General features: G+C 36.4%; 1 protein-coding gene across 2 annotated transcripts in view; it reads right to left on the reverse strand.

The window, feature by feature from the left end:
- The window catches only part of ASTN2 (astrotactin 2), a 1,134,072-nt gene that overhangs the window by 783,394 nt on the left and 326,181 nt on the right, over positions 1-24,497 (reverse strand). For both annotated transcript variants that reach the window (XM_051979519.1, XM_051979520.1), the window contains exon 4: positions 6,458-6,607. In XM_051979519.1, the coding sequence (XP_051835479.1) occupies positions 6,458-6,607 (150 nt within the window). The remainder of the gene's footprint in view (positions 1-6,457; positions 6,608-24,497) is intronic.

A 24,497-nucleotide genomic window follows, 5' to 3' on the forward strand; every position in this document is an offset into this window, starting at 1 on the left:
ATCTCAACTCCCTAACCTGTCCCTCTTTCTCTTGTCCCTGAATTGGGTCTCCTCAAAGTTTTGATCTAGGTATACTTTCCATGACAGAGCTCTGGGGAAGCCCTCACTTCATAAGGGACCTATCATAGGCCTAAGGAGCAGCTGCTAATGGGGAAAGTAAGGATGGCCTACAGGCTATCTTATAGCATGGTCCACTATCTTAGGAAAGAGATGCTCTTTCTGGTAACTGGCTGTTCAATATTTAAGCACAGTCATAGCCAAATAAGCCAAATAATTTAAAACCATTAAAGACTCTGAATATTGTCTTCAAACTAAGTGAATAATTTATGGGTTGAGCTGTAATAAAAGGAAAACATAACACAAAGGAAACACACCCAGAATAAGAGATCAGGTTTCAGACTTATAAATAAATGAACATGTTCCATGGGTAAACGGCCCAAACAATGTTTCTGTCTCTGGATGGGCACTTGTTATCAGGGAAATGGAAATCAGATAGCCATGGAGTAAGCCTGGTGCAGCATGGCACCTGACTCAGGATGGGAGCTGGAGACGTTTGGTCCTTGGGAAATTGGGAAAATGTCCTCCACACACAAACCCCAGAAGAGTATGGCACTTAAATCTGCTGTAAATCCCTGGATTAGTCCCAGAGTATGTTCATCAGCAATTTCTTGTTCATGGTACTATGTTAATACTCCCAGGAGCAGGTAAACTACTCAATAAAAGCAGACATCATGTACGGTGCTGTGAAAATTACTTGGGACAAGATGAAATAATTAAATTGATTGACATATGATAAACTTAAAATCTGCATCTTTAAAAAATAGGCTATGCAGTATGTCCTTATTTTTTCTGTAGTCATTTGTTTTACATAGTTTGACACTGAATTTAGGTGACTTTTGAATGTATGTTTTAATTTTTTTATTATGAAACCATTCATTTTTCTAAGTTTGGCTTTGGTTTTTGTTATTTCCAAAAGGGTTTAACTGCAGTGAGTTTCCAGGACATAGAAACATGTTTATCTCCACCTTTTGGATAAATTTCTTAGCTTTTGGGTGATTTGTGTTATAACACATTAATAGCTTGCTGTATTATACCTCCATTTGGAAATTTCTGAATGTTGAAAGAGCTATTTCTAAGAAATTCTTCTTGGTCTCTTTTGATGGAAATATTTAATATAATTTATTATTTATCTAAAAGGGACAAAACTTTCATATTTATTTAAAGTAAAAAAAAAACCTCCTAAATATATTGGGGAAGATTTTGAACTTTATTGGTTTAATGATGATATTTTAGAGGCTGATGAATCTTATAAATTGAAATGGACTTTTTCTGACAATAATTTTGATATAGTTTTGAATGAAAAAATGAGTTTCATCAATAAAAATTATCATTTTCAAATCTTCAGCATTCTTATTGTACATATTTTCTATCACAGAAATTGTTTTTCACATTAATAAAGGGTTTGTTATTTATTTTGCTTTTTAAAAACTAGTCCTCTCATCATTCTTTCAAATTTGAGAAGCACTAGGCCAGCATCACCTCTAGATGCCTTGTCCTTCTAAAGATGATTATTTTTTGAGAATTTTAAGCAATAGTTTGTCTGTGCCACTTTTTTGCATTTTCAAATTCATTTTCTTTTGTGCTCGTGTAAGGGATACTTTTTCACTGGGTTTGAATTATCCTTGAAATGCTGACTTCCTCATACCAAGATCAACATAATATTTCTAAGGATCACTGAACTTTTCTTATTAAAAGTTACAATCTCTGCATAAAAGATCCATTCTCAAAAAACAAAAAAATTAAATATCAAAAAATCAAAACAATCAAACTTTTGCAGAGCATAAAGTTGATTAACTGATGGAGAAAAAAGTAAGTGTGGAGAGCTTATCTCAACCTGATTTCATTTTGTAAAAGTCATACTAGCATTAGCAGAAGCACCTAAATATGACCACTACCCTCACAAAATACAACTCTATCAAAATTATTGCTTGTCCTAAGTAATTTGAACACTGTAGCATTCCTCACAAGTGAATACCTAGTACCTAGTGATCTCTACTGATGATATTCTAAGGCTCTCAGTTGTTGGGCAAATGATCATCAGAAATGAATAGAAATAGAAGGATATAGATGGAAGAAAATGCATTTTGTAGAGCAGGTACAAGAATGAAACCCTTATACTCTGGCTTTAAGCCTCGTGTTCCTTCCACTGTATAATTCTGTTTGTGTCCACATTTTGTTTGTTTCATTCTGTAGATGGACTTCCAAACCCACAAAAATGTTTAGACATCTTACTTCTTTATCCAAATTTCTCTGGATATCTTGTTCTCTTCTTTCCCTCAATTCCTGACAAAGAGGTAGCCCTACTTACAAAAGCTGACTTCTATCTATGCATCTTGTCTTAACCTAACTTCTCAGCCTTATTGATCATTGCTCTTCCTCTCACACTCTTTGGTATAGCTAACCTGACTTTTGTTCCTCACACATGCCATTGTCTCTGTAACTGTACTGGTCACCTAGAATATAATCGATATTTCCCTCTGCCTTGAAGTATGAAGTCTCCCTTTAACTCAATCATTATTTCCTGCATGATGCCCCAAAGGCTAGCATTGTGCCTCCCAATCTGTTTTGAACTTATTCACTTTTTATTTAATGTGTGGATTTAGTTATTTTTCAGTTATGTTTGACCCTCTATCAACCTATTTGGGATTTTCTAAGCAGAGATATTGGAATGATTTGCCAACTCTTTATTCAGTTCACTTTACAGATGAAGAACTAAGGCAAACAGGGTTAAGTAACTTGTCCAGGGTCATACGCTGGTAAAGTCTGAGGCCAGATTTGAACTCAATTCCTGGCCCAGGACTCTAACCACTGCACCACCTAACTGCCCATTTTACATTTATGCTGTATATATTTGTACATATATTTGTTGTCTCTTCTATTAGAATGTATGGTCCTTATAAGTAGGTATTATGTTATTATTTGTACTTATATTGTCAGTGCCTCACGCAGCACCTAGCAAATAGTAGGCACTTCATAAATACTTCATATTGATAGATGTATTGATTCTTAAAGATTTTTTGTGGTAAAGTTTCTATGATCTCCCTGTCCTATGATTTAATCCTTTAAATGGTAAAGAAGATATATTTTCCACCCATACCAAATTTCTTCTGTTTCAAGTGAAACATTTCCTTTTGTTCAGTCATCCCTGGACAACTGCTTTGGAGATGACATTTAATTATTTCTATTCCTTCTTTTTTAGAGCTAAATGAATATATTATGCTCTTTAATATCAACTGTGCTTTCTACACAGGAGGCAAGGCAGGATGAAACCAATGGACATGATTTTAATGATGCTCTAAACTCAGCCCTATTGTCTCTGTACTGCCATCTCCATCTGCTAGAAATCACTGGGCACCTCGTCTAGGGAAGGACAGAGATTAATGAACCACAGCCATGCCAGGTGCTCCCTCTGAACCAGGCCAAAAGGCCAACTGTTATTAGGGCGGCTTTGAGGAGCAAAGATTATCTATCTAAAAGACAGTAAAGTCCTTTAGTAGTGTGGACTATAGGAATTCAAAATTTGTAAGAACTGAGACAATGGTTGGGGGCTAAAGATTATCTCCTCTTCTTCAGCCTCTTCTCAATCAGTTAAGAGGTATTCATCTATTAATTTCTTACTCTGTGCTAGATATTGTGCTAAGATTTTGGGGATAAAAAGATAAATATAAATAAATAAATAGTTCCCACTTCCCAGGAGCATAGCTTCTAAATGAAGGTAAGGGATATGTATTTATATAACTTTATAAAAACACAGACCTATAAATAGATATTCAATATGTTACATATATATATATATATATATATATATATGTATCTATGTATTTGTGTGTATATATATTTGGAAAAATTTTAAGGGGGAAAGCATTAGCAACAAGTTTGGAAGGTAGGAACAACTTCATAAAGGAGATGGCATTTAAATTGACCTTGAAAGACAGTAACTAGATCTTCTAAGTTATGAGGTGTTTAGAAGTTGATTTCACAAATTCTTAAAGTACAAAGGCATGGAGATGGGAAACGGAGTGTCCTTTTGCAGAAAGAAAGTCCCTTTGGATGGATTATAGCATGTATGAAAAGCAGTATTTTCTAAAAGGCTTACAGGAAGAGAGTGTGTGCAGTAAATAGATTCTGTCAACATAATTTCAAAAGGACTAAATGTTCTAGATCAATCTACAGTATTTTTGAAGCATCTCATTGAGGGACAATTAATATGGTAACTGAAACTGATTTTTATCTATTCAGTAAAGTAGGTCCTTAATAATGTCTAACTAGAACATCTTGACTAGCTAATAATTGTTATAACTGTTATCATTTGGGTCTTATAAAAACAAATTGCATAGTTCTGAATATGTTTTGTAATTTGAATTGCTTTTCCCTCAAATTCCCCTCTATGAAAATCAGTCAAACCTCTAAAAGGAAAATAAAAAGAAGGCAGACAAACAAACTAGCCTAGGCTGAGAGTAAGCCATATCAACCCATACTTGATACAATCATGGAATCTCTGGGTCAGAAGGGATCTCCAAGGCCATTTAGTGTAATCCATTGCTAAAGAGGAATATACCCTTCAGTATCTCTGACAAGTACCCATCTGATTTATACTTGAAGACTTTGGTGGTACAAAATTTACTGTTTCCTAAGGTAGGTCATTTCATCTTAGAATATACTTAATTTTTTGTAAATTCTTTTTTCTTTTTTTATTAACAAGATGAAAATTTTATTTTATTCGATTTTTTGCTTCTGATTTTCTTCTTCACTTTATTTTAATTTATGGAATAAAGCAAGCATTTCCTTAACATAGTATAATAAAAAGATGATTGCACATGAAACTGAAACTCTATTATGTACAACTTACTATTCCTTTTAAATATATAATAAAGTGATCATATATCTTCTTTTTCTCTTTTTCCCCTACTCCACTTCCCTGTCTTAGAGATGGCTATCTTTAGACACAAATGGAAGCTGAAACCTTTCTCTGTTTTTTTCACCACTCTTATTTCTGCCATCCAAAGCTAATATGAATAGAATACATATTTCAAATACTTAAAGAAATCTAATATGTTATTTCCTTAATCTTCTCTTCTTCAAGTAAATTGCTTTAAATTCTTTCAACCAATCTACTTATAGGATGGATTTAAAGTACTCTGGTTCACCTCCTCCAGACATGTTAGTTTTCAATTTATATCACAAAAGATCACATTCTTTTAATAATTGCATTGTGATTATTAGGATGTTATGATTTGCATTCTCTAGGCAAGGTGAAGATAGACAGCTAAGACAGATTCATGAAATAACTATAGAATAATTCAGGAAGTTAAAACAATAACAATAACATTATTAAAATTGTCCAAAATATTAGTGGAATTCAGAAAAGGGAATGTCGATGCAGGCTGTGATGTCAAGGTACTTTTAATGAATAAGATAGTTTTTGTGATGGACCTTGAAGGAGGGATAGAATTTGGAGACATGAAGAAATGGATATGTTACAGGAACAGCTAAAGCAAAAGCAGAATTTAGCATGGAATTTTACACACACATACATATTTATTTATGGGAAAATTGTGAGGAATAAGGAGAGACAATGAGAGGAAGACCCTAAATAGAGAGAAGCACTTATATAGAGGATTCATGTAACATAAGGCTACAGAAATAAGAAAGATGAATGCAGGATAAAAGTTAAGACTCTGTGATTCCAGTTTCTATAGTCACTTATGGTCTTCTGCCTGATCTCAAATTTACCTCTGAAGGACCAAACTTCAGAGAGTTTCAATGATATCACCCAAATCAAATGTACTTTCAAGGATACATCAGTATCTAAAATCTGCTTTTATTTTCTGCTGTACCAGTATTTCCCACTGTCAATTAATCAGATATCAAAATGATCAGATGCAGAGTTGAAAGGGACATTAATAAAGCTCATCTGATCTAATTTCATTTCATTAGAAGAAGAAACTGAGATTCAACAAACATTACTGACAGCTACCATCCCTTAGATGGTACATGGCTAGTAGTAGATGGTAATCATGTTTCTGGATAGCTCTGAGCATAAGGAAAGGAAGCTAGGGAGACAAAAGCTACAAATGAGAAGATCAATAAATTGAAAAGAAGATACCAAGATGTCTTGTTATTGTTTGATTGTTTAGTTTTTCTTTCCAATATTTATTAAATCAAGATCTTTGATAGCATTTTTTCCTGACTAGTAAAAAATGTCTCTATGGATTTATGTGGAAATATTTATTTTAGGACATGTTTGGGGGATACATCTCTGTTCTGCCATACTAAATCCTTTGGATTAAACCAGTCCCAATGGTATCAGCTATACAGTATATACAGGGAGCTAATGCTCCCTTTGACTTTTCTGGTCAGAGAAAAAAATGGTACAATTGAATTCTAGAGGGCCTACCTCTGGACTTGCTCCTTCGCTTGCGTCTTCCTGCTGATGCATTACGGAGAGCTGGCTGGAGCTGGCCGATCTCGATAGGTGTATTGGTGCGGAAACTCTCCTTGAACTTCTGCATCAGGGATTCCACGGTTTCCTGTGTCACCTCAGCAGCTATAGGGTGGGCAATGGGGCTAATGTTAAGGTAGAGTGGACATCCAAAATGATATAAGCTGCCAGCCTTAGACCCCACCCTCACCTACCCAATCATAGTTAAATCATGATCATATCATAACATCCTAATAATCACAATGCAATTATTAAAATACTTTGAGGTAGAAGGAACTTGGAACAATGGAATTCTAGAGCTGGAAAAAACCTTGAAACAATAAAATGTCAGAGTTGAACAAGATCTTGGAAGAATAGAATGATAAAGCTGGAAGGATTTTGAAACAATGAAATGTTAGAGTTGAAGGAGATCTTGCAACAATAGAATACCAGAGCTGGAAGAAACCTTGAAACAATAGAGTTTTAGAGTTGGAAGGGATCTTGGAACAATGGATGTTAGAGTTGAAAGAATAAAGGCAGGTTAGAACTGGAAGGACTTTGGAACCATGGAATGTTAGAGCTGGAAAGGAACCGTGGAACAATGGCATGTCAGAGTTGAAAGAGATTTTGGAACAATGGCATGTTAAAACTGGAAGAATTTTGGAACAATGAGGTGTTAGAGCTGGAGGAGACTCTTTGAATAATGGAATCCTAGAATTATAAGGGAGTTTGAAACACACTATCCTAAAGCATAAAACAAGCAGAAATCAGCAAGGAGCACAACCTCTGCACAATTCACTGAAGATAAAATCCCAAACCTTAGCCTTATTACTATCATGCTCTGATCAAATGATTGTACCAGCATAGTAAAATAAGGTTGGCATTAAAATAAATCACTTGGAAGAAAATGATTAGCTCACCATCAAATTTTTTCCTACTCTGGATTGGTATCAATAGAGTTAGTCTACAAGAAGTTTTAAAATGGGAGGGAACTGAAGAGAACCTGCGAACAAATAAAAAAGTTTGGAAAGGCAGAAGAGAAAGGAAAGAATTAGATGAAACAAAAGGAAAGAGCCAAATGGGGCAGAGAAAGGAATCTAGATATGAACAATAGGTAGAGAAAGACAGAGACAGAGAGACAGAGACAGACAAATTCAGAGAGACAGAGACAGAAAGAGAGGAAAAAATAAACGAACAAATGGCAGAGGACTAATTTTATTAGACTTCCTAAGAGAAGCTCTTCTTGGAAATAATTAGAACTGGCTGGTTCTCTTTCCTCTTCTCCCTCCCCTCTGCAGGCTCAGTAGTTTCACTCTCAAATACCATACCCCAGAGTTATATATTGTCCAACGCCTTGAGACGACTGGACATGTTAATGATGCCTGTTTCTTTGAAGGGGTTTCACCAGCCCTGGAGATAATACACCTGAAATGTCTTAGAAATGCCAATTTCTAAGGAGCTCCATTCCAGGGCGTGCTTATCGGCTCAGGCAGATGCGTCTATAGGACAGCCTGATACTCAGGAGGCAGAAGCAGCTGGGCAGACAAACATTTCTGACAATATGCAAGAGGTTCAGGGCAGCATCCCTGAGACCCTGTCTGTTGGGAAAAGCTGTATTTGCTAAAGAGGAGAGCAGAATTGGTAATGCAAATTAACAGGCTGGATGTATATTTCTTCTTCCTTCCTTCTCCCCCTATTTCCTTCATCCCTACTTTCCTCATTCAGCCTGTTTTAACTCCCTGATGTCCAGGACTAAGGTGTAGTGTGCAAGTCAGAAATGACCACAAGATACTGAACACAAATCTTATAGTATACCTTTCATGTCCAGATATCAGATCACCAATATCTTGAGGAATTCTGGTCAATTCCCTGAATCCTCTAAGCACAAAACACAGAGAAAAAACCAAAACAGACCAAGATCATACAACAAATAATTAGAAGAACCATAATTTCTTTATGTCCTAAGATGGCCTTAGGCAAAATATTTCCTGTTGAGGGGAGGGCATCATCTCTACCAAATACGTTTCTCACACTGTTCCTACCTTTCCATAGTCTCCTAGACCTCTCCCCCTAAACCTGCCCTATATATTCTTAACTTTTTTTTTCCTATGAAAAGAAGCTGATACATTTCATTTTCTCAGGGTTCCTTCCTAATGCTCCATGACAGGTAACTGATATAGCCCATCATTTCACCTTGAAAACTTAGCAAATATTACTGCTTTTGTGTATTATCCCTCAAAGGTAGCATACTTGCATTGAATAGAGGACTTCTGGATACAAAAAGTCTTAACTCAATTCCCTCATGAATGAATACATTCATTCCTTCAATAAATATTTACTGAATGGTTATGCTGTAAAAAGATTTTCTGCTAGACCTTCTGGGGAATGGGGGAAAGAGTTACAAAAAGGACTAGGGAAAGGTTCCTTTCCTTGAGAATAATATATTCAAAACTGGAAAGGTACATTAGATATAAATTAGTTATATCCCCTCTTGTTATAAATGAGTTGAGCTCTGGAGAAAGTTAGTGGCTTGTTCTGATTCACATAGCTCATAAGAAACACCATCAGACTTAAGTCCAGATCCTCTGGCTAATCTAGGATTTTTTTTTTTTTTTTACTATATTGCACTGTCAAATACCAACTTATTTTCTGGAACAGGAGATACAGCACATATGTAAATAATTAAAATGCCAGTTAAATGTGAAAGTTCATTAAGAGAGATAGCTTATATGATCTTAGTTGTTGGACTTTTTTTGGGGGTAGGATTGTTATTGTTCGTCTTTCATTCTGGAAGAGGACTATGATATCAGGGAGGTGATACCATGACATAAAAGCGAATTGGATTTAAGTGAGAGAGGAAGATTGTGTAAGGTTTGGGCTTAACAAGACTAAGACATCTTCCTGGAGGAGGTGCCATGAAAGCTAGATTTTGAAGGACAACTGAGAAATCACAACTTCTTAGACCCAGAAGGGACCGCAAAGGTCATTTAGTACAAACCACACAGACAAAAGAATCCTCTGTAGAATATTTGACAACTCATCATCCTGGCACTGCTTGAAAGCCTGCAGGGACCCGACCTCCCTTTACCTGCTGAGACAGTCATTTCTACTTTGGGATAACTATGATTATTAGGAAGTTTTTCTTATGCCCAAACTAACTTTATCTATTTTGCAAATCGTAAGCTTTATTCTTAGTTCTTCCCTTGAGACTTAAACAGAAAAAGTCAGAGGCAGAGGTTGGGTTTGAAGTCAGAAAGTTTTGATTTCAAATCCAGCTTCAAACATTTACTAGCTGTGTAACGCTGGGCAAGTCCCTTAACCTTTATTTGTCTCATTTTCCTCAACTATAAAATGGGAATAATAACAGTCCTTATCTCTCAGTGTTGTTGTGAAGATCAAATGAGAAAATAAGTATAAAAATACATACCATAGTGCCTAGAACATAGTAGGTACTTATAAAATGTTTATTCCTTTGCTCCTTGCCCTTTCCCACATGAATGTTATTTAAATACTTGAAAGTGTCTATTATTTCCCAACTAAGATTGTTCTCTGCAGGGCTAAACATCTTCAGTTTCCTTTACTAGCTATAGCATCATATATTATAGCTGATGGGGATCTACATCCAAAATAATTTAGCCCAAGTCCCATTTCTGAGATGAGGCAACTGAGGCTTAGGGAATTTAAGAGATTTGCCAAAGGTCATTCAGAGAGTAACTAGAAGAGTCAGGATCCTCACATGGCATGATTTTATCATGCCAGTTTTCATCATCTAGATACTGGCTAGCTTATCATTCCCTTAAGACATGAGGGAACTGAATCTTCTTTTACTGATGTAATCTGACCAGGGCAGAATACTTGACAAGGTATGAATAAGATTATTATCTTCTTTTGCATCTCAATGCAAAAAATATAAGTCTGCATTGTCTCTCTTGGCTTCCAAAGCACATTACTAACACTGAAGTAGTATCCCACTGAAATCCCCAGATCTTTTTTCAAATGAACCATTATCTATTAACTCTTATCTAGTTAAATAATCTTGTACCAGTGAAGGTGATTTTTGAATCATCCTTTAAGACTTTATACGTATCTAGATTAAATTTCACCAGAATAAATTCAGACTATTTTTCGAATCTGTCAAAAGCATTCTGAATTCTGACCCTTATTCAGTATATTAGCTATCCCTCCCAGATTTGCATCATCTGCAAATTTGATAAGCATGCCATCTGTGCCTTTATATCCATAATTAATTTAAAAAAATGTTAAACACCACAGCACAAAGCACAGATTCCTGGAGCTCTCCACTTAAGATTTTCCAAATTGCTTTCAAATTATTAATGACTATTCTTCAGGTAGAGCCATTCAACTAGTTTTGCATCCCTTCAATCATACTATTATCTATTCTTAAATTTCTCCATCATTCTTCATAAAATAGCAGGAAATCCTCAGTCAAATGCTTTGCTAAAAATCTGCATACACAACACATTTGAATTTTCGTGATCTATCAATTAGTGATCATGTCAAAAACGAAAATGAGGATAGTCTGGTATGACATGTTTTTGATGAAGCCATATTGACTGTTTGATCACTGCTTCTTTTTTCTAAATGTTCACTAAGAATCTTATTAATAAAACATTACATATCTTCTCTAAAAATTAAAATCAAGGTTAGATAACTCAAGAACACATTATAAAAACAGGAAAATGGTTTGGGTAGCAGAGCAACTGAAGGCCTGGGTCTAAAAGAGAAAGGAGGAGATAAGACTGTGGGTAGTGTGAATATAGAATGTGAGAGGGCCTTGAACATCCATTTAATAAATTTGGACTTTATTCAATAAACAATGGGGAGTTATTGCATGTTTTTGAGTGGTATAGAGTCTTGTGATCTGAGCTGTGACATTGGAAAACTCATCAGATAGGTTTGTGGGGGAGACAAACTCAGTACATTGAAGATGGTAAGAGCATGAGGTAACTTCTTCAGTAGTCTATTCATTAGGGAATGAATTACTCAACAGTGGTAACAGCAGGAGACAGGCTGATGGTAACAATATTGAGCCATTCCCACTGCTTCAAGATCAGAAAGCCTCTTGGGATAATGAAGATGATGGCTATCATTTATGTGGTATGTTGAGGTTTACAAAATGCTTTATAAATATTATCTCATTTGATCCTTGCAACAACCTCATGAACTATGGAACTATTATTATGCCCAATTTACAAATGTGGAAACAATCAGGTAGAGAAAGGTCATACATATAATTGTACAGGATTTGAACTCAGTTCTTCCTTACTCCAGTTCCAATGCATTACAAACTTTGTCATCTAGCTCCTTCTGTCCCTGAGACCCGGGAGGTAGTACAGAGCTTGTAGGTCTAGAGCCTCTGGAATCCATGGACCAGATCTGAGCTTGAGTTCTAGGTTTAGTTCATCTGTCTATGACCTTGGACCTTGGACAAGAGACAGCTTTCCTCTGATTCTCAGTGTCTTTCATTGGCCAAATGAGGAGGTTGGACTAGCTGATTCTTCAGGTCCCTTGTACCTCTAAGAATTTAGGATTTCCTCCACATCTAATTGATGGGGGTGGTAAGAGGCCAGGGCTCAGAGACTTTGCCCAAGATGACATCGCTTGTTTGAATAATTTTGAATATGTATATTATACTCACACACATGTATATATGCAGGTAGATATGTATGCATTGTGTGTATACACACACACACACACACACACACTTATACACGTGCATATAGATGTGTATAGATATTTACATGGATGTTTGCAGACATAAATTCATGTATAAAGACATATAAAGTATTAGAGAATTTTTAAAGACTGTTTATTCTTCTTACCCCCTCCTGAGTACTCCCTGTTGAGAACAGTAAGACACTAACCTATCAGTCTGGTAAACCCAACAGATGGAGTCTGAACTGAGCAACCCAGCAAAACTGGAAAAGCAAAGTGGGGAAAAGAAAAGAAAAATTATAAAACACCCTTGTAATTGACAGATGAGAGACTGTCATGCATAATGGGGACAAATGTGGAGTGAGTGTTTCTGGGATTCCCCCGCAGCCCAGGTGGAGGAAGAGGAGGGTCAGAGCAGCAGGGGTGACGTGAGGCAGAGAGAAGTGGCGGGGGGGGGGGGGGAGGGCTGCAACTGCTCCTTCACAGGCCCCTTGCACGCCCTAGCCATCAGATCACTGCCGAGGACTGCCGAGCAGTACCTGCTGTGTATTCACATTGCCAACAACACGCCTGTGATGACACCCAAAGGCTATCATCGATCTCACTTTCCCTCCACTACTCTGGAGTGCTCTGAAATGGCTTTGCTTATGGCTCTGCCTTCAGTAGCCTCACTACATTTTTTAAGTCCCTGATTTAGTTTTGAACAGTCATCAAAGCAAGAACATCCGTCCTAGTGGCAGATGGCAGGATAATACAACTTGCTGCCCCTTTCCATCCTGTGCAGCAGTTAGTGCTGGGCATCCCACTGATGCAGTTCCTGTTCAACCTCTAGGAGTCCTGAAACTCCTGGACTGTTGGTCTGGTTCTCTCTTTAGGCCATCTGCTCAATGAAATTCAATCAATCTTGATGGAAAGAAGATCAGTTATCGTGGTCCTGTCCTAAGCCGGCAGCTCAGCTTGGCTTAAAACATCCCAGTGACTCGGATGAGACCTCATCTGTGCCGACAGGGAAAGCAAGGGTTCAGTCAATGTCCCCATTAATCAGTTCAGTCTCATTAGACTAGTGTGCCCGGAGCACCAGGCACTAGGTGGAAATTGCAAGCCAAACAAAGTAATAACCATCCCCATAGCCAGCGTGCAATCTCTCACTCAGCCTTCCTCTGCATGATAGTTGCTGTTCAAGCAAATACCCCTAGCAGGTGTCTTTACCCACAGTTATAATCCCAGCTTCTTTTGGCACCTGAACTATGGCCCGTTACAGACCCACAATGCACAGTTGTGCCCAGGAACTTAAATGAGATATGTATCGGGCCGTGGGCACTAGAACTAAGAATGAGATGGAAGAGGAGACACAGTCTTTCTTTTAAGGAATTTGTTTAGTTTGGGAAATAAGATATATACAGAAAAGCAGGGAGTGTTTTAGGGAGACCATCTGATCCAACCTCCCATCCATGCAAGAATCTGCTTGAGAGAACTTAACAGAGAATAGACTAATGATGGATAGATGTCTTAGGAGAAATAGCACTAGATTAGGAGGAGGGGCACACAGGTCCTTATCCCACCAGGCTGTATTACTTTGGACCTTTCCATTATGTCTCCATGTTGGGCAATCTCTCTTACCTTCCAGCTCTTTTAACTTCCTTTTGGATATCATTATCCATCATTAGATTGCAAATTCTTTAAGGGCTGGGACTGACCCTTTTCATGTCTATTCCAGGACTTTTCACAATGCCTGGCACAGAAAAAGTACTTAATAAATATTTCTTGATTGATTGTAATTAATGAGCTACAGGGAATCAAGCAACTTTATTTTCCATAGCTTTCATGTAAGAAATTTGGACTGCATAACTCTAGATTTCCTATCCAACATTAACCTTCTTCATTTAAGCTCAGCCTTCAATTATGATCTTTATTCAAAGGTCCTTCCAAGTTCTAGAAATCCACATTGTAGGCTAGCTTCCAGCTCTAGATCTATATTTTATCATTTTATCTTCTTCAGTCCTGCCCAGTTCTAACAATCTATGTCCCTACATACCTTTCAGATGTTATATCTCATAATAATAGAGAAAATTAGCTATTTCTGTACATGCAGAAAATACTGTTTTAGCCCATGAACAATGAGCCTGAAAATTCTGAATGCTTTGATGTTGTCCTCAGTATATCACAATGTCTAGAAATTGGGTTATGTGACACAGACATCTTGAACACTGGGTTGCTGGATTTAGTCCTCTGCCTTTGGCTAGGGGAATATCTATCATTAATTTGAAAACATACTGACTGAGCCCCTATACTATAAGAAAGGGCCTGTGTGAGGCAAAATGAGGGACTCTTCCACAGCAGGGTGTCAGTTCAGTTGTTTGTCAAACAGTGATCACAGGTTCAGAGGACTGACCACAATATTGATCTTAGTAGAAGGCTTGGAAATTTGTGATTCTTGCCATCCTCTTTCTCCTTTCATATCACCATCATTGCAGGAGTCGTGGAGTGGCTGAATGGTACTCAGGGTAGTTATATAGTGTGATTTGTTTCATAGGTCACTATGGATGAAAACCATATCTGGTGGCCAACTTTCTGCTGATTAGCTTTTTTTGACTTAACCATGTAGATCTTTGGAGAGCAATCGCTTAATTCTGTCAGACACTTTCAAATTTGTAGAATTGACTCGATATGGAGTCATTCTCTCTCTCTGAATAGTCTCCCCCATAAGATTGTGAGCTCCTTGAGGTCAGGAACTGTCTACTTCTTACTATAGCACAAGTACTTAGTACATATAAAAGCCTGACATATATAATAGGCACTTAAATGTTTGCTGATTGATCATGCAGCTTATGATCTAATAGGGGAGAGAAATCATTTCTGAAATTCCTCTTTGACAATTATTTTCCTCATGAGATCATGAGCAACTTAAGAAATTCTGTCTCATTGTTTGCATGCACCTTATTTTTCATCCCCCAAACTACAGGATTAACCTTAATCACTTAAATGAATAGTTTTCAAACTTTTTTGTCTCAGGTTCTCTTTTTACTCTTAAAAATATTGAGAACTCCCACCTCTAAGGAGCCTTTTATTATGAGTTATAGTGATAAATTCTTATCATATTAGAAGTTAAAACATCTTAAAATTATTATGAAAATGGTTTTGATCTCATGTATCTCCTGAAAAGATCTCAGGGATCCCTAGAGTCTCCTGACCATATTTTGGGAACTGCTGAAATAAACTATAAATTCATACCTAAATTGGTATCTGGAGACCGTCTAGCTATTTCCAAAATAATCAGATTCCTTTTCAGAAGATGGAGATGTACAATCTCTACAAAATGAGGGCTGCAAGCTCTAAAGGCAATTTGCAATTGGGCTGTAGAAATGTTTTAAACCATGGCAACCTTGATGGACTAAGTATATAGTCTCCCAAGGGGTACTCCTTGGAAGGCGACACTATGGTTTTCAAAGTGTCTAAATTGGGGTGTATTTGTTAAGCATCCAGAACATTAGTATATAGGATTTAGAACTAAAAGACAATGAGGGTTCCCTAATCAAACCCTTTCATTTCACACAAGGAATTTTCCTTCTATTCCTGAATTTCCCTTCCCCATCAAAATGTTCTTAGTTGTTGAACAAGAAGTAATCTTAGAGGTTGCCTAGGGCATCCTCACCTTTTAGAGAGATGAGATAGAGGGGAGGGAAGGAAAGAAGAGGAGAGGAGTGGAGGGAAATATAGGGAAGGAGAGGGGAGGAGAGATCCAAAAGGCTTAAGTGACTTGTCCAAGGTCATGGAGAAGGTAACCAGACACAAGATATTAATATTTTGATGTTCAAATTATAAAAATCATTCAAAGAAGATAAAAACTATGAAAGGCTATGAAAAAATGCCCTCAGAAATGCACTCATAGTGTACATGATGGCACAAAGACATAATCAGCCTAAATATCTATTGCATTTTAAGAATCTATTTCACAGAAACATTTGATGCTTCATAGTCTTGATCTCATGTCTATAAAGCATCATGACTACTATTTCACAGATGAAGAAACTCAGATTTCCAGGGCTAAAATAATCTGAATTGTGAGTGAAAGATTAATGAATTAGCACAAAAGCAAAATTGTGCAGAGGCAAAGGATCTCCCAAAACGGTAGGGTCCTTTATTTCCCAAAGCACTAAAAATTTACAAGGTAGACTGATTTTTTTTCTAACCCAAGTTTTAGATCATGGAGCTGACAATGGATTCAGAAGGATGCAAACCAAGTTTACTTCCAATTTCCCCTTCAAGCAGGTTCTTGGGTTTGTAGAAAGTTATCCTTTTAAATCTAATTCTGTTATGCTTCAGATCCTAGAGATGAGCTCTTTCTCACTTTATTTGAATCTTGTAAAGCTATTTCTGAGTTACACTTTAAAACTCTTATTTCTTTTCTTTTATTATTATTTTAAAGTTTAATACATATGTATACTTGAATAAATTTTTAAATGGGCAGATTTCTAGTGTTTTATTATCTGTTTATTTTGTAAGAATAAGAGAGGGGAATAGGAAGTGGGGAGAAAGTTGAAAATATCTAAGTTGTTTTAAAATTGCCTTAGTACACACTGCTCAGGAAATTCCCTTCTACTAAGGAGCATATAGAATAAAAGGACAGAACATTAAATTTGGTGTGAATGAGGCTGCTGATAATGCTTCAGCTTGGAGATTCTTCTTTCTAGTTGTTTTAAATCGAAGACAAATAGTCTTGATACTCTAAGATAGTTTTAAAGACATGAAAGTCAACAAGAGGAAGTGGCAAGAGATTCAGGATGAAATAAATGTAACTGCTTTGCAAATATGTCCCACTTCTCAATATTAAAATTAAATGCACTGTACATTTAAATATCTAGACAATGAAGGTTATGAGGATGAGTTAGGGTACTGTGAAGAGGTCCAGAGAATTGCATGTGTTGATTTACAAGTTTACATTTTCAGATCTTCAATAGATAGGGAGAGAGGGATATATGTATTTGTGTGTATGTTCCTGGTTTATGATTTCACTGGCATGAGGCACTTCCAGTGTGGAAAGTCTATTTACAAAAATTATCTTGGGCCTATTATATTATATTGTATTTATGTAATTGTATATGTACTCATAAATTGGTGATGGGAGGACAACTTTAGAGATGGTAAGAGTTTAATTGACTTGCCCAGAGAGAGAGAAAAAGAAAGGAAAGCAGAAGGGAGAAGAGAAAGGGAAGAAGAGGGAGAGGGTGAGTAAGAGAGAAAAGAAAGGGAAAGAATAGAGGTGAAGGGAGGGGAGTTAGGCTATCAATAAAACAATACATATTTATTAAGTTTCTTCTATATGCCAGGTACTGTGCTAAATACTAAGAATATAAAAAGAGGTAAAAGACAGTTCCTGTCCTCAAGGACCTCATAGTCTAATGAGGAAGAAAATATAGCAAATACACACATATATACACAAGCAAACTATATAGAGAAAAAATACAAAATGAACAGAAAGAGGGCACCAGAATTAAGAGCAAAGAGGTAGAAGTTAAAAGAAGCCAGAGGGGAAAAAACCAATAGATAAAGGAGGAGAGGAAGCATTCCAAGCACAGCAATAAACATGTATTAAGTGCCTACTTAAGAAGAGAAGGAGAGGGTGCTGGAGAGGAGAAAAGATAAAGAAGGAAATTTATTTATTTTTTATTTTTTATATCCTACATGAAAACCTAGAACTGTAGTTGATTAGTCAATGCTGGCTCTTAATAAAGGTTAAAACCTGAATTAGCAAACATTTCTTTTTCTCATTGTGACTTGTATGTTTACATATTTGTCTGTTTTATCATCTAGTTTGAAGTTGAAGAATCCTGTCTACTCTTTAATTTTTATCTCCCAATGAAACCTAACCCTCCAGTTGCTCAGTCAACACTATTTTAACTGTAGACTATGATGATGATCAGAGATTAGAACTCATGGGCTTTGTGTTTCCAATTTCTGCAAAATTTAACCTGCAAAGTTTCCATTTCCTATAAGAGAGAAAATTATAGATACAGAAATATATGTAGTTAGAGAAACTGATATGTACATATATATATATAAGTACATATATATGTGAATATAATATAAATATATGCAATATTCAGTGCATGGTGTGTGCCCATAAATACACACACAAATACACATGGGAATTTTAAACTCAATAACTTGGATCTTTTCTCCCTTACTCATCTTTTTATACTTTATTTCATCACTGGCCATCCTTGGAAATCAATGACATTGTTCTCCTTCCTGTGTTACTAGCACAAGACACTCCACTTCAGGCATTAGTACTAGCTAAAGTTCTATCTTCTGCAAGAAACTGTTCTCAATATCTGTTAATTCTAATATTCTAGCCTACCTTTTATGAATTCTCTCCCCACTTTATTATATATACATATGTGTACATATATATATATATATATACATGTATATATATATACACACTTGGATACATGTATGTATCTTGCATGTACATAGATATTTGCATGTTGTTTTCCCCATTGGACTATAGATTACCTGAGAGAAGGGATTGACTTTTACTTTTTTTCTATCCCTCTCACTTGGTACGGATGGTAGCATAGAGTAAGCAGTTTTTTTGTTGTTTAGTCATTTTCAGTCATGTCTTTTATATATGAGAAAACTGAAACAAACAGATTTAAATGATTTTCCCAAAGTCCCATAACTAGAAAATGTACATACACACACACACACCAACAAGAGTGAGATGGCAACATCATAGTATGAAATGGGAACTGGAAACTCAAAGAGCATGCATTTCTAAATCCCTGATCATCACTTCAGTAGCCAGGCAAATAGTGTTATCTGAGCAAGTGGAATATTAGACTTCACTGGGAGATAACAATGAAAGAGTAGACATGGTTCTTTAACCCTGGGAAGTAGGAAATATAAGTGACAAATGCATGAACACACTCAGAAATAGAAAGAGAAATATTTGACTAATTCAAGTTAATTCAGCAAACTTTTATTAAGGGCTACTACTAAGACAATGTTAGGTACTCAAATCAATAGTAAGATTGGCAAGCTTATAACAATCAAAAGTTTGGGGAATTTTGTAGATAGATGGAACCCAGGAATATAGAATGTTAGTATTAAATTCTAACAGAAATATTGGAAGAGTTGATGGAACTCACCTAATCCAACCATTTCATTTTACAGAAAAGGAAATCAGAGGCAAGACAGAGGAGGTTACTCAGCCAAGTTCACACACATAATTAGTGTTAATAATGGGTTTATAATAGAAATGTGTTAGCTCCAAATTCAGTCTTGTTTCAGTTTACTGAACTAGAGAATGTTAGCTCACTTCATGGGATAGTTAGGTGGCACAATGGGTAGATTTTTGGGCCTGGAGTCAAGAAGACTCATCTTCCTGAGTTCAAATTTGGTCTCAAATACTTAGTAGCTATGTGACCCTGAGCAAGTCCCATACCCTGCTTGTCTTAGTTTCTTCATCTGCATCACAAATGAAAAATGACTGAACAACAATAATAATTCCCTTAATGAATTGGGAATGTCAAAAAGAAATAAGAAATAAATGCAAAAAAAAATAGGAAAAAGATTTTTCCATAGTCCCTAAGGTTCCCCTTACAAACTAAATTAGCTCAAGATTACTCTGGTAGATGACAGAACAATTCCCTGATAATTAATTCTGAATAAAGGGTAATCTTCCTTAGAGGCAGATTTTATAGGTAATAATGGTTATCCTCTAACTCAATGCAAGTCAAAAGTAATGTTCTGTTAGCTGTGCTACTTTTTAGTGTTTGGAACCCAAATATGAAGGAGACATAAATTTAGGGTACTGTGATATTCCTATTAATTTAACCAAAAGTTTGTGGAATTGTTTAGGAGGAATAGGAAGATGAGAAGGATAATTTTTGTTGTTCTTCAGCAGTGTTTGATTCTTCATGACCACATGGACCATAGCATGCCAATATTGTCCACAAGATTTTCTTGCAAAGATATTGGATTGGTTTGCTATTTCCTTGTCCATTGAATTAAGACAAACAGAGCTTAAGTTACTTGACTAAGATCACAAAGCTAGTGAGTGTCTGGAAAGTTATATTTGACCTCCTGACTCCAGGCCCAGCACTCCATTGACTATACCACCTAACTGCCAGGAGGAAAGGCATTTTATTGCTTTAAGTTTTATTAATTCTGGTCCCCTATTTCTGAAATTGAGCAACCCAATTCAAAAACACCCCCCATACATAATCTTGGCTCTTTAAGTTCCTTCCTACATAATCTTGGGTGAGTCATTCCATCTCTCAGTTATCCTACTATTAAACTTAAAATCTTGCCTACCTCACATCTTTGGATGTTTCATCATAAAAAAAAATCTATGTTGTAAGATCAATTCCAAATCCCTGATCTTATGTCTTCTCCATTATGCTTACTCTCTTTCTCCCCTTCTTTCTTTCCCTTTCTATTCTCCCTAGATTCAAAAGGCCAGATGAGTAGAATATAATATATTGTTTGGGTTGCTAGGAAGATAGCAATTATTCTCCTTTTCCTCTCTCCATTTTCCAGTCCTAAATATAATCTTGTTTTGGTAGGTTTAAATCATTAAGTTCCTACTATCACCAATTTTTGTTATTATTACAGTATTAATATAACTAATAAACTACTGTTGCATTTATATTGTACTTAATGCTTAAAGAGTACTTTCACATATTATCTCACTGAAATCTAATAAAAGGAGACAGAATGCTTATTATCTTCATTTCACAATTGATAGAGTTAAAATCCCTGAAAAGTAGAATATTTTGCCCAAGCTCATATAACTAGTAAGCAGCCCGACTAGAATCAGAACCCCAGCATTCTACACTCTAATCCAGTAGTCTTTGCAATATAGCACACTGCCACCATACTTATTATGAATGTTTTCTCCCTATGTGCATCATTGAATTATACCTCAAGTTGTTCAGTCTTTTTAATCTTGGTTTTTTACCTTTAATCTTAACTCTTTTCATCCCATTTGGAGTTTTCTGGGAAAGATTATTAGAGTGGTTTGCCATGTCCCTCTCTAGCTCATAATACAAGATGGGAAACTGAGGCAGAGTTAAGTGACTTGCCTAAAGTCACATAATCAGTATTTGATTTGAACTCTAGTCTTCCTGACCCTTAACATAATGTTCTATCCACTTTGCCAAATAATTACTTCATAGCTATCACCAAACAATGAAAAAGAAATCTGTCTTCTATGGAGACTCTTCATAGAATACTCTAAACAAAGAACAATCTATTTCCTTTTAGCCACAAGTATGGACAGAGATTAAAAGTTTTTACCTAAGTGTCCTAACATATAACTACATACCTAGCATTCTCTGTTCTGAAAGGGTCTTACTCTGGGATCTTCCTATCTGGCTTACTCTGATTTTAACTGAACTATCCAAGAATTAAGTTCAATTCAAACAAAATTTTATTTAGTAAATATTAATTGAAAAGACTATCTTGACTACAGCAGTTAAAAGTAGAGAAACAGGAAAGAATAGAAAATTCTTCATCTTCCCATTCCAACAAACTGAGATTTAGCACTAGAGAATAGTGGGAATAATGTCTTTAGCAGAGCAGAACAAATTCCCCCTCTGATGTTATTCAGTAAAATAATAGAGATCAATCCTGGGAAGCCATTTGCACTGAGAGCCCAGCATACATGCCCAGATGGATCCTGAGGAATTCGTTTATTTTTCTAGGTGTGCATGATGGAGGAGAGAAATAATGTTTTGTTTGTTTTGGGGGGGTTTTGTATGTGCTTTTTTAAGAAGTGTAGAAAAGGTGTGTGTTGGGGGGGGGTATGGGGGTGGGTGGAGAACGTCTCCAAACCTGACCATGTCTCATAGCAACGTGTGATACTGATATCTCAGAAGTAGGCTCAGACTCCAGTCACTTTTCAGATAAGGCAATCTTCTGGGATTATAAACAAGATATGATAACTCCCTCCCCTGAGGCCCTGCTTCCTCTACTCTTTATTTTATCTGCTACCCATTGCTTCTCAGCTTATTCACCTGCAATGGCTTAAGCTTCAGTGAGTTTGATTCAATATAACCAGATCAGAGAAAGAGTTCTCAGCACAAATATGTAAATATATGATATATACCACAAATGTGTATGTGTTTTAACTCTACTATTAAATTTTAAAATAGTAGATTGGAAGAACATGATAAAGATAGAAAGAGAAAAGGAAAAAATGTTTATAGTTCTATAGGCAGATCTTTCTCCCTTTTCTGTTCTGTCTCTATGTTTCTCTGTCTCTGTCTCTCTCTCTGTTTTTCTCTGTCTCTCTTTGTTTCTCTGTTTCTCTCTATGTCTCTCTCTGCTTCTGTTTCTCTCTGTGTCTCTGTCTTTCTCTGTTTCTGTCTCTGTTTCTGTTTCTCTCTGTGTCTCTGTTTTCTCAGTGTCTCTGTCTCTCCATCTTTGTGTCTCTGTTTCTCTGTGTGTCTCTGCCTCTCATTCTCATTCTCTCCCTATCTCCCTCTCTCCATCCTTTCCTCTGTTCTTTTTTCCCTCTCTCCTTTCCTCCTCTAAGAAAGGCAGTATGTATCATACTGAAAAGAGGGTCAGCTTTGGACTCTGAAAGACCTGAGTTTGAGTTATTTCTTTGACATACACACTTTGGCTTCATAAATCACCTAACTTCTTAGTACCTCAGGTAACTCTCCAAGACTGTAAGGTACAGAGTAGTTTCTGGTCTATGTTAATAAAAGAGCTGCTCACCTATAGGTCCCAAACACACACTCACATATACATATATACACACACACATACCTGTATAGACATAATGCATATATTCTTTTGAGTTTTCATTCCATCATCCCTATCTCTAGTTATTGAATAAAACTTCATGCACCATATAAAAGAAAACAACTCTTAACTTTTTAGTACAAATTCTTTTTTTCTCTTTTTTTTTTTGGTGGGTAGAGGGAAAAAAAAATTGTGTTTGAAATGACTTTTCCTTAGAGGGAAAGCGAACACATTTCCTTTCCTCTTTCATGTGCAGAATTCATAAGAATTCTTCATTCCCAACTCCCTACTGCTCTGGGCTTAGAGCCAGTGTGGTCCTTTATCTCGTGCAAGGCAGGAGAGAGGCCAGATACCATCACAAGTCAGTAGTTATGAGCAAATCAGAAGTCACTGCTGGTTTTTAATGTCTGTGATACCCAAGAGAGGCAGATGGCACTCAGAGGGAAATTCAGAGTCCTCCTTGCCTCTTCTCACTTCAGCAGGCCTTAAGTCCTAAGTTCAATTTTAACAGGAAAGAAGAGTGCAGCAGGGAGACACATACATATATGCCAATTATAGGTTGGGATGATGGACACATATGGATCACAATCTAGGATAAAACAACTGGGAGGGGAGTAGGTAGTAAATCAAGGAAGCGTCATTTGAGAACCAGAACAGAGAAATGCATTCGGTTCTCAAGTTAGATTCAAGAGCCAAAGTACTGGCCTAAGATACTTTTAAATTAAATTAAGGCTGGCAGAATTTGATTGTTAGAAGGAAGTTATAACATTAGATTTGTAATCAGTGAATTTTAGTTCTTTATAATACTACCTATGTTATGGCATGTCACATCATTTCTTTGGGTCTTAGTTCCCTTATCAATAAAATTCAATTCAGCAAGCATATATGTGCCAGGAATTCTACCAAATATGAGGAGAAAATCAAATTGCCCTGCCTTAAACAACATGTACATAGGTAAATCAATATCAGTGAACTTTCTCTCTCTCCCTTCTTTCTCTGCTCCTTCCCTTCCTTCCCCACCTTCTCTCTCTGCTCCTTCCCTTCCTTCCCCACCTTCTCTCTCTTTCTCTCCCTTCTTTCTCTCCCTCCCTCCCTCCTTCCCTTCCCTGCTCCTTTCCTTCCTTCCCCACCTTTTCTCTCTCTCTCCCTTCTTTCTCTCTCTCCATCTTTTCCTCTCTCTTTTCCTCTCTTCTTTTCCATCTACTGCTTCCTTTCCATCTAACTACAAAGTTTTCCCATGCATTACAGAAAGAATAAAAGATCTTCACTTAATAATCCAAATCTGTCAGTTACCATTTTGTGTCTCCCTTCCTTTCTTAGCTAAACTCATAGGAAAATGTCTGCACTTGATAACTCCACTTTCTTTCCTTTCCTCAACTTCTAAAAAACCTTTATATTCTGGGTTTTAACCTTATTGTGAAATTATAACTGCTGCTTCCAAAGTTATTAGTAATTGTCAAAACGAATGGTCTTTTCTTAGTTCTCACCTTCTGGACTTCTATGTAGCATCTTATATAACTAACCACCTATTTTCTCATGAACATCCTTTCCTCTTTGATTGTATTTTTGTGATTGTTTGCCC

Source organism: Antechinus flavipes, chromosome 2 (assembly GCF_016432865.1).
Source record: "Antechinus flavipes isolate AdamAnt ecotype Samford, QLD, Australia chromosome 2, AdamAnt_v2, whole genome shotgun sequence".
In the NCBI taxonomy this organism is placed as follows: domain Eukaryota; kingdom Metazoa; phylum Chordata; class Mammalia; order Dasyuromorphia; family Dasyuridae; genus Antechinus; species Antechinus flavipes.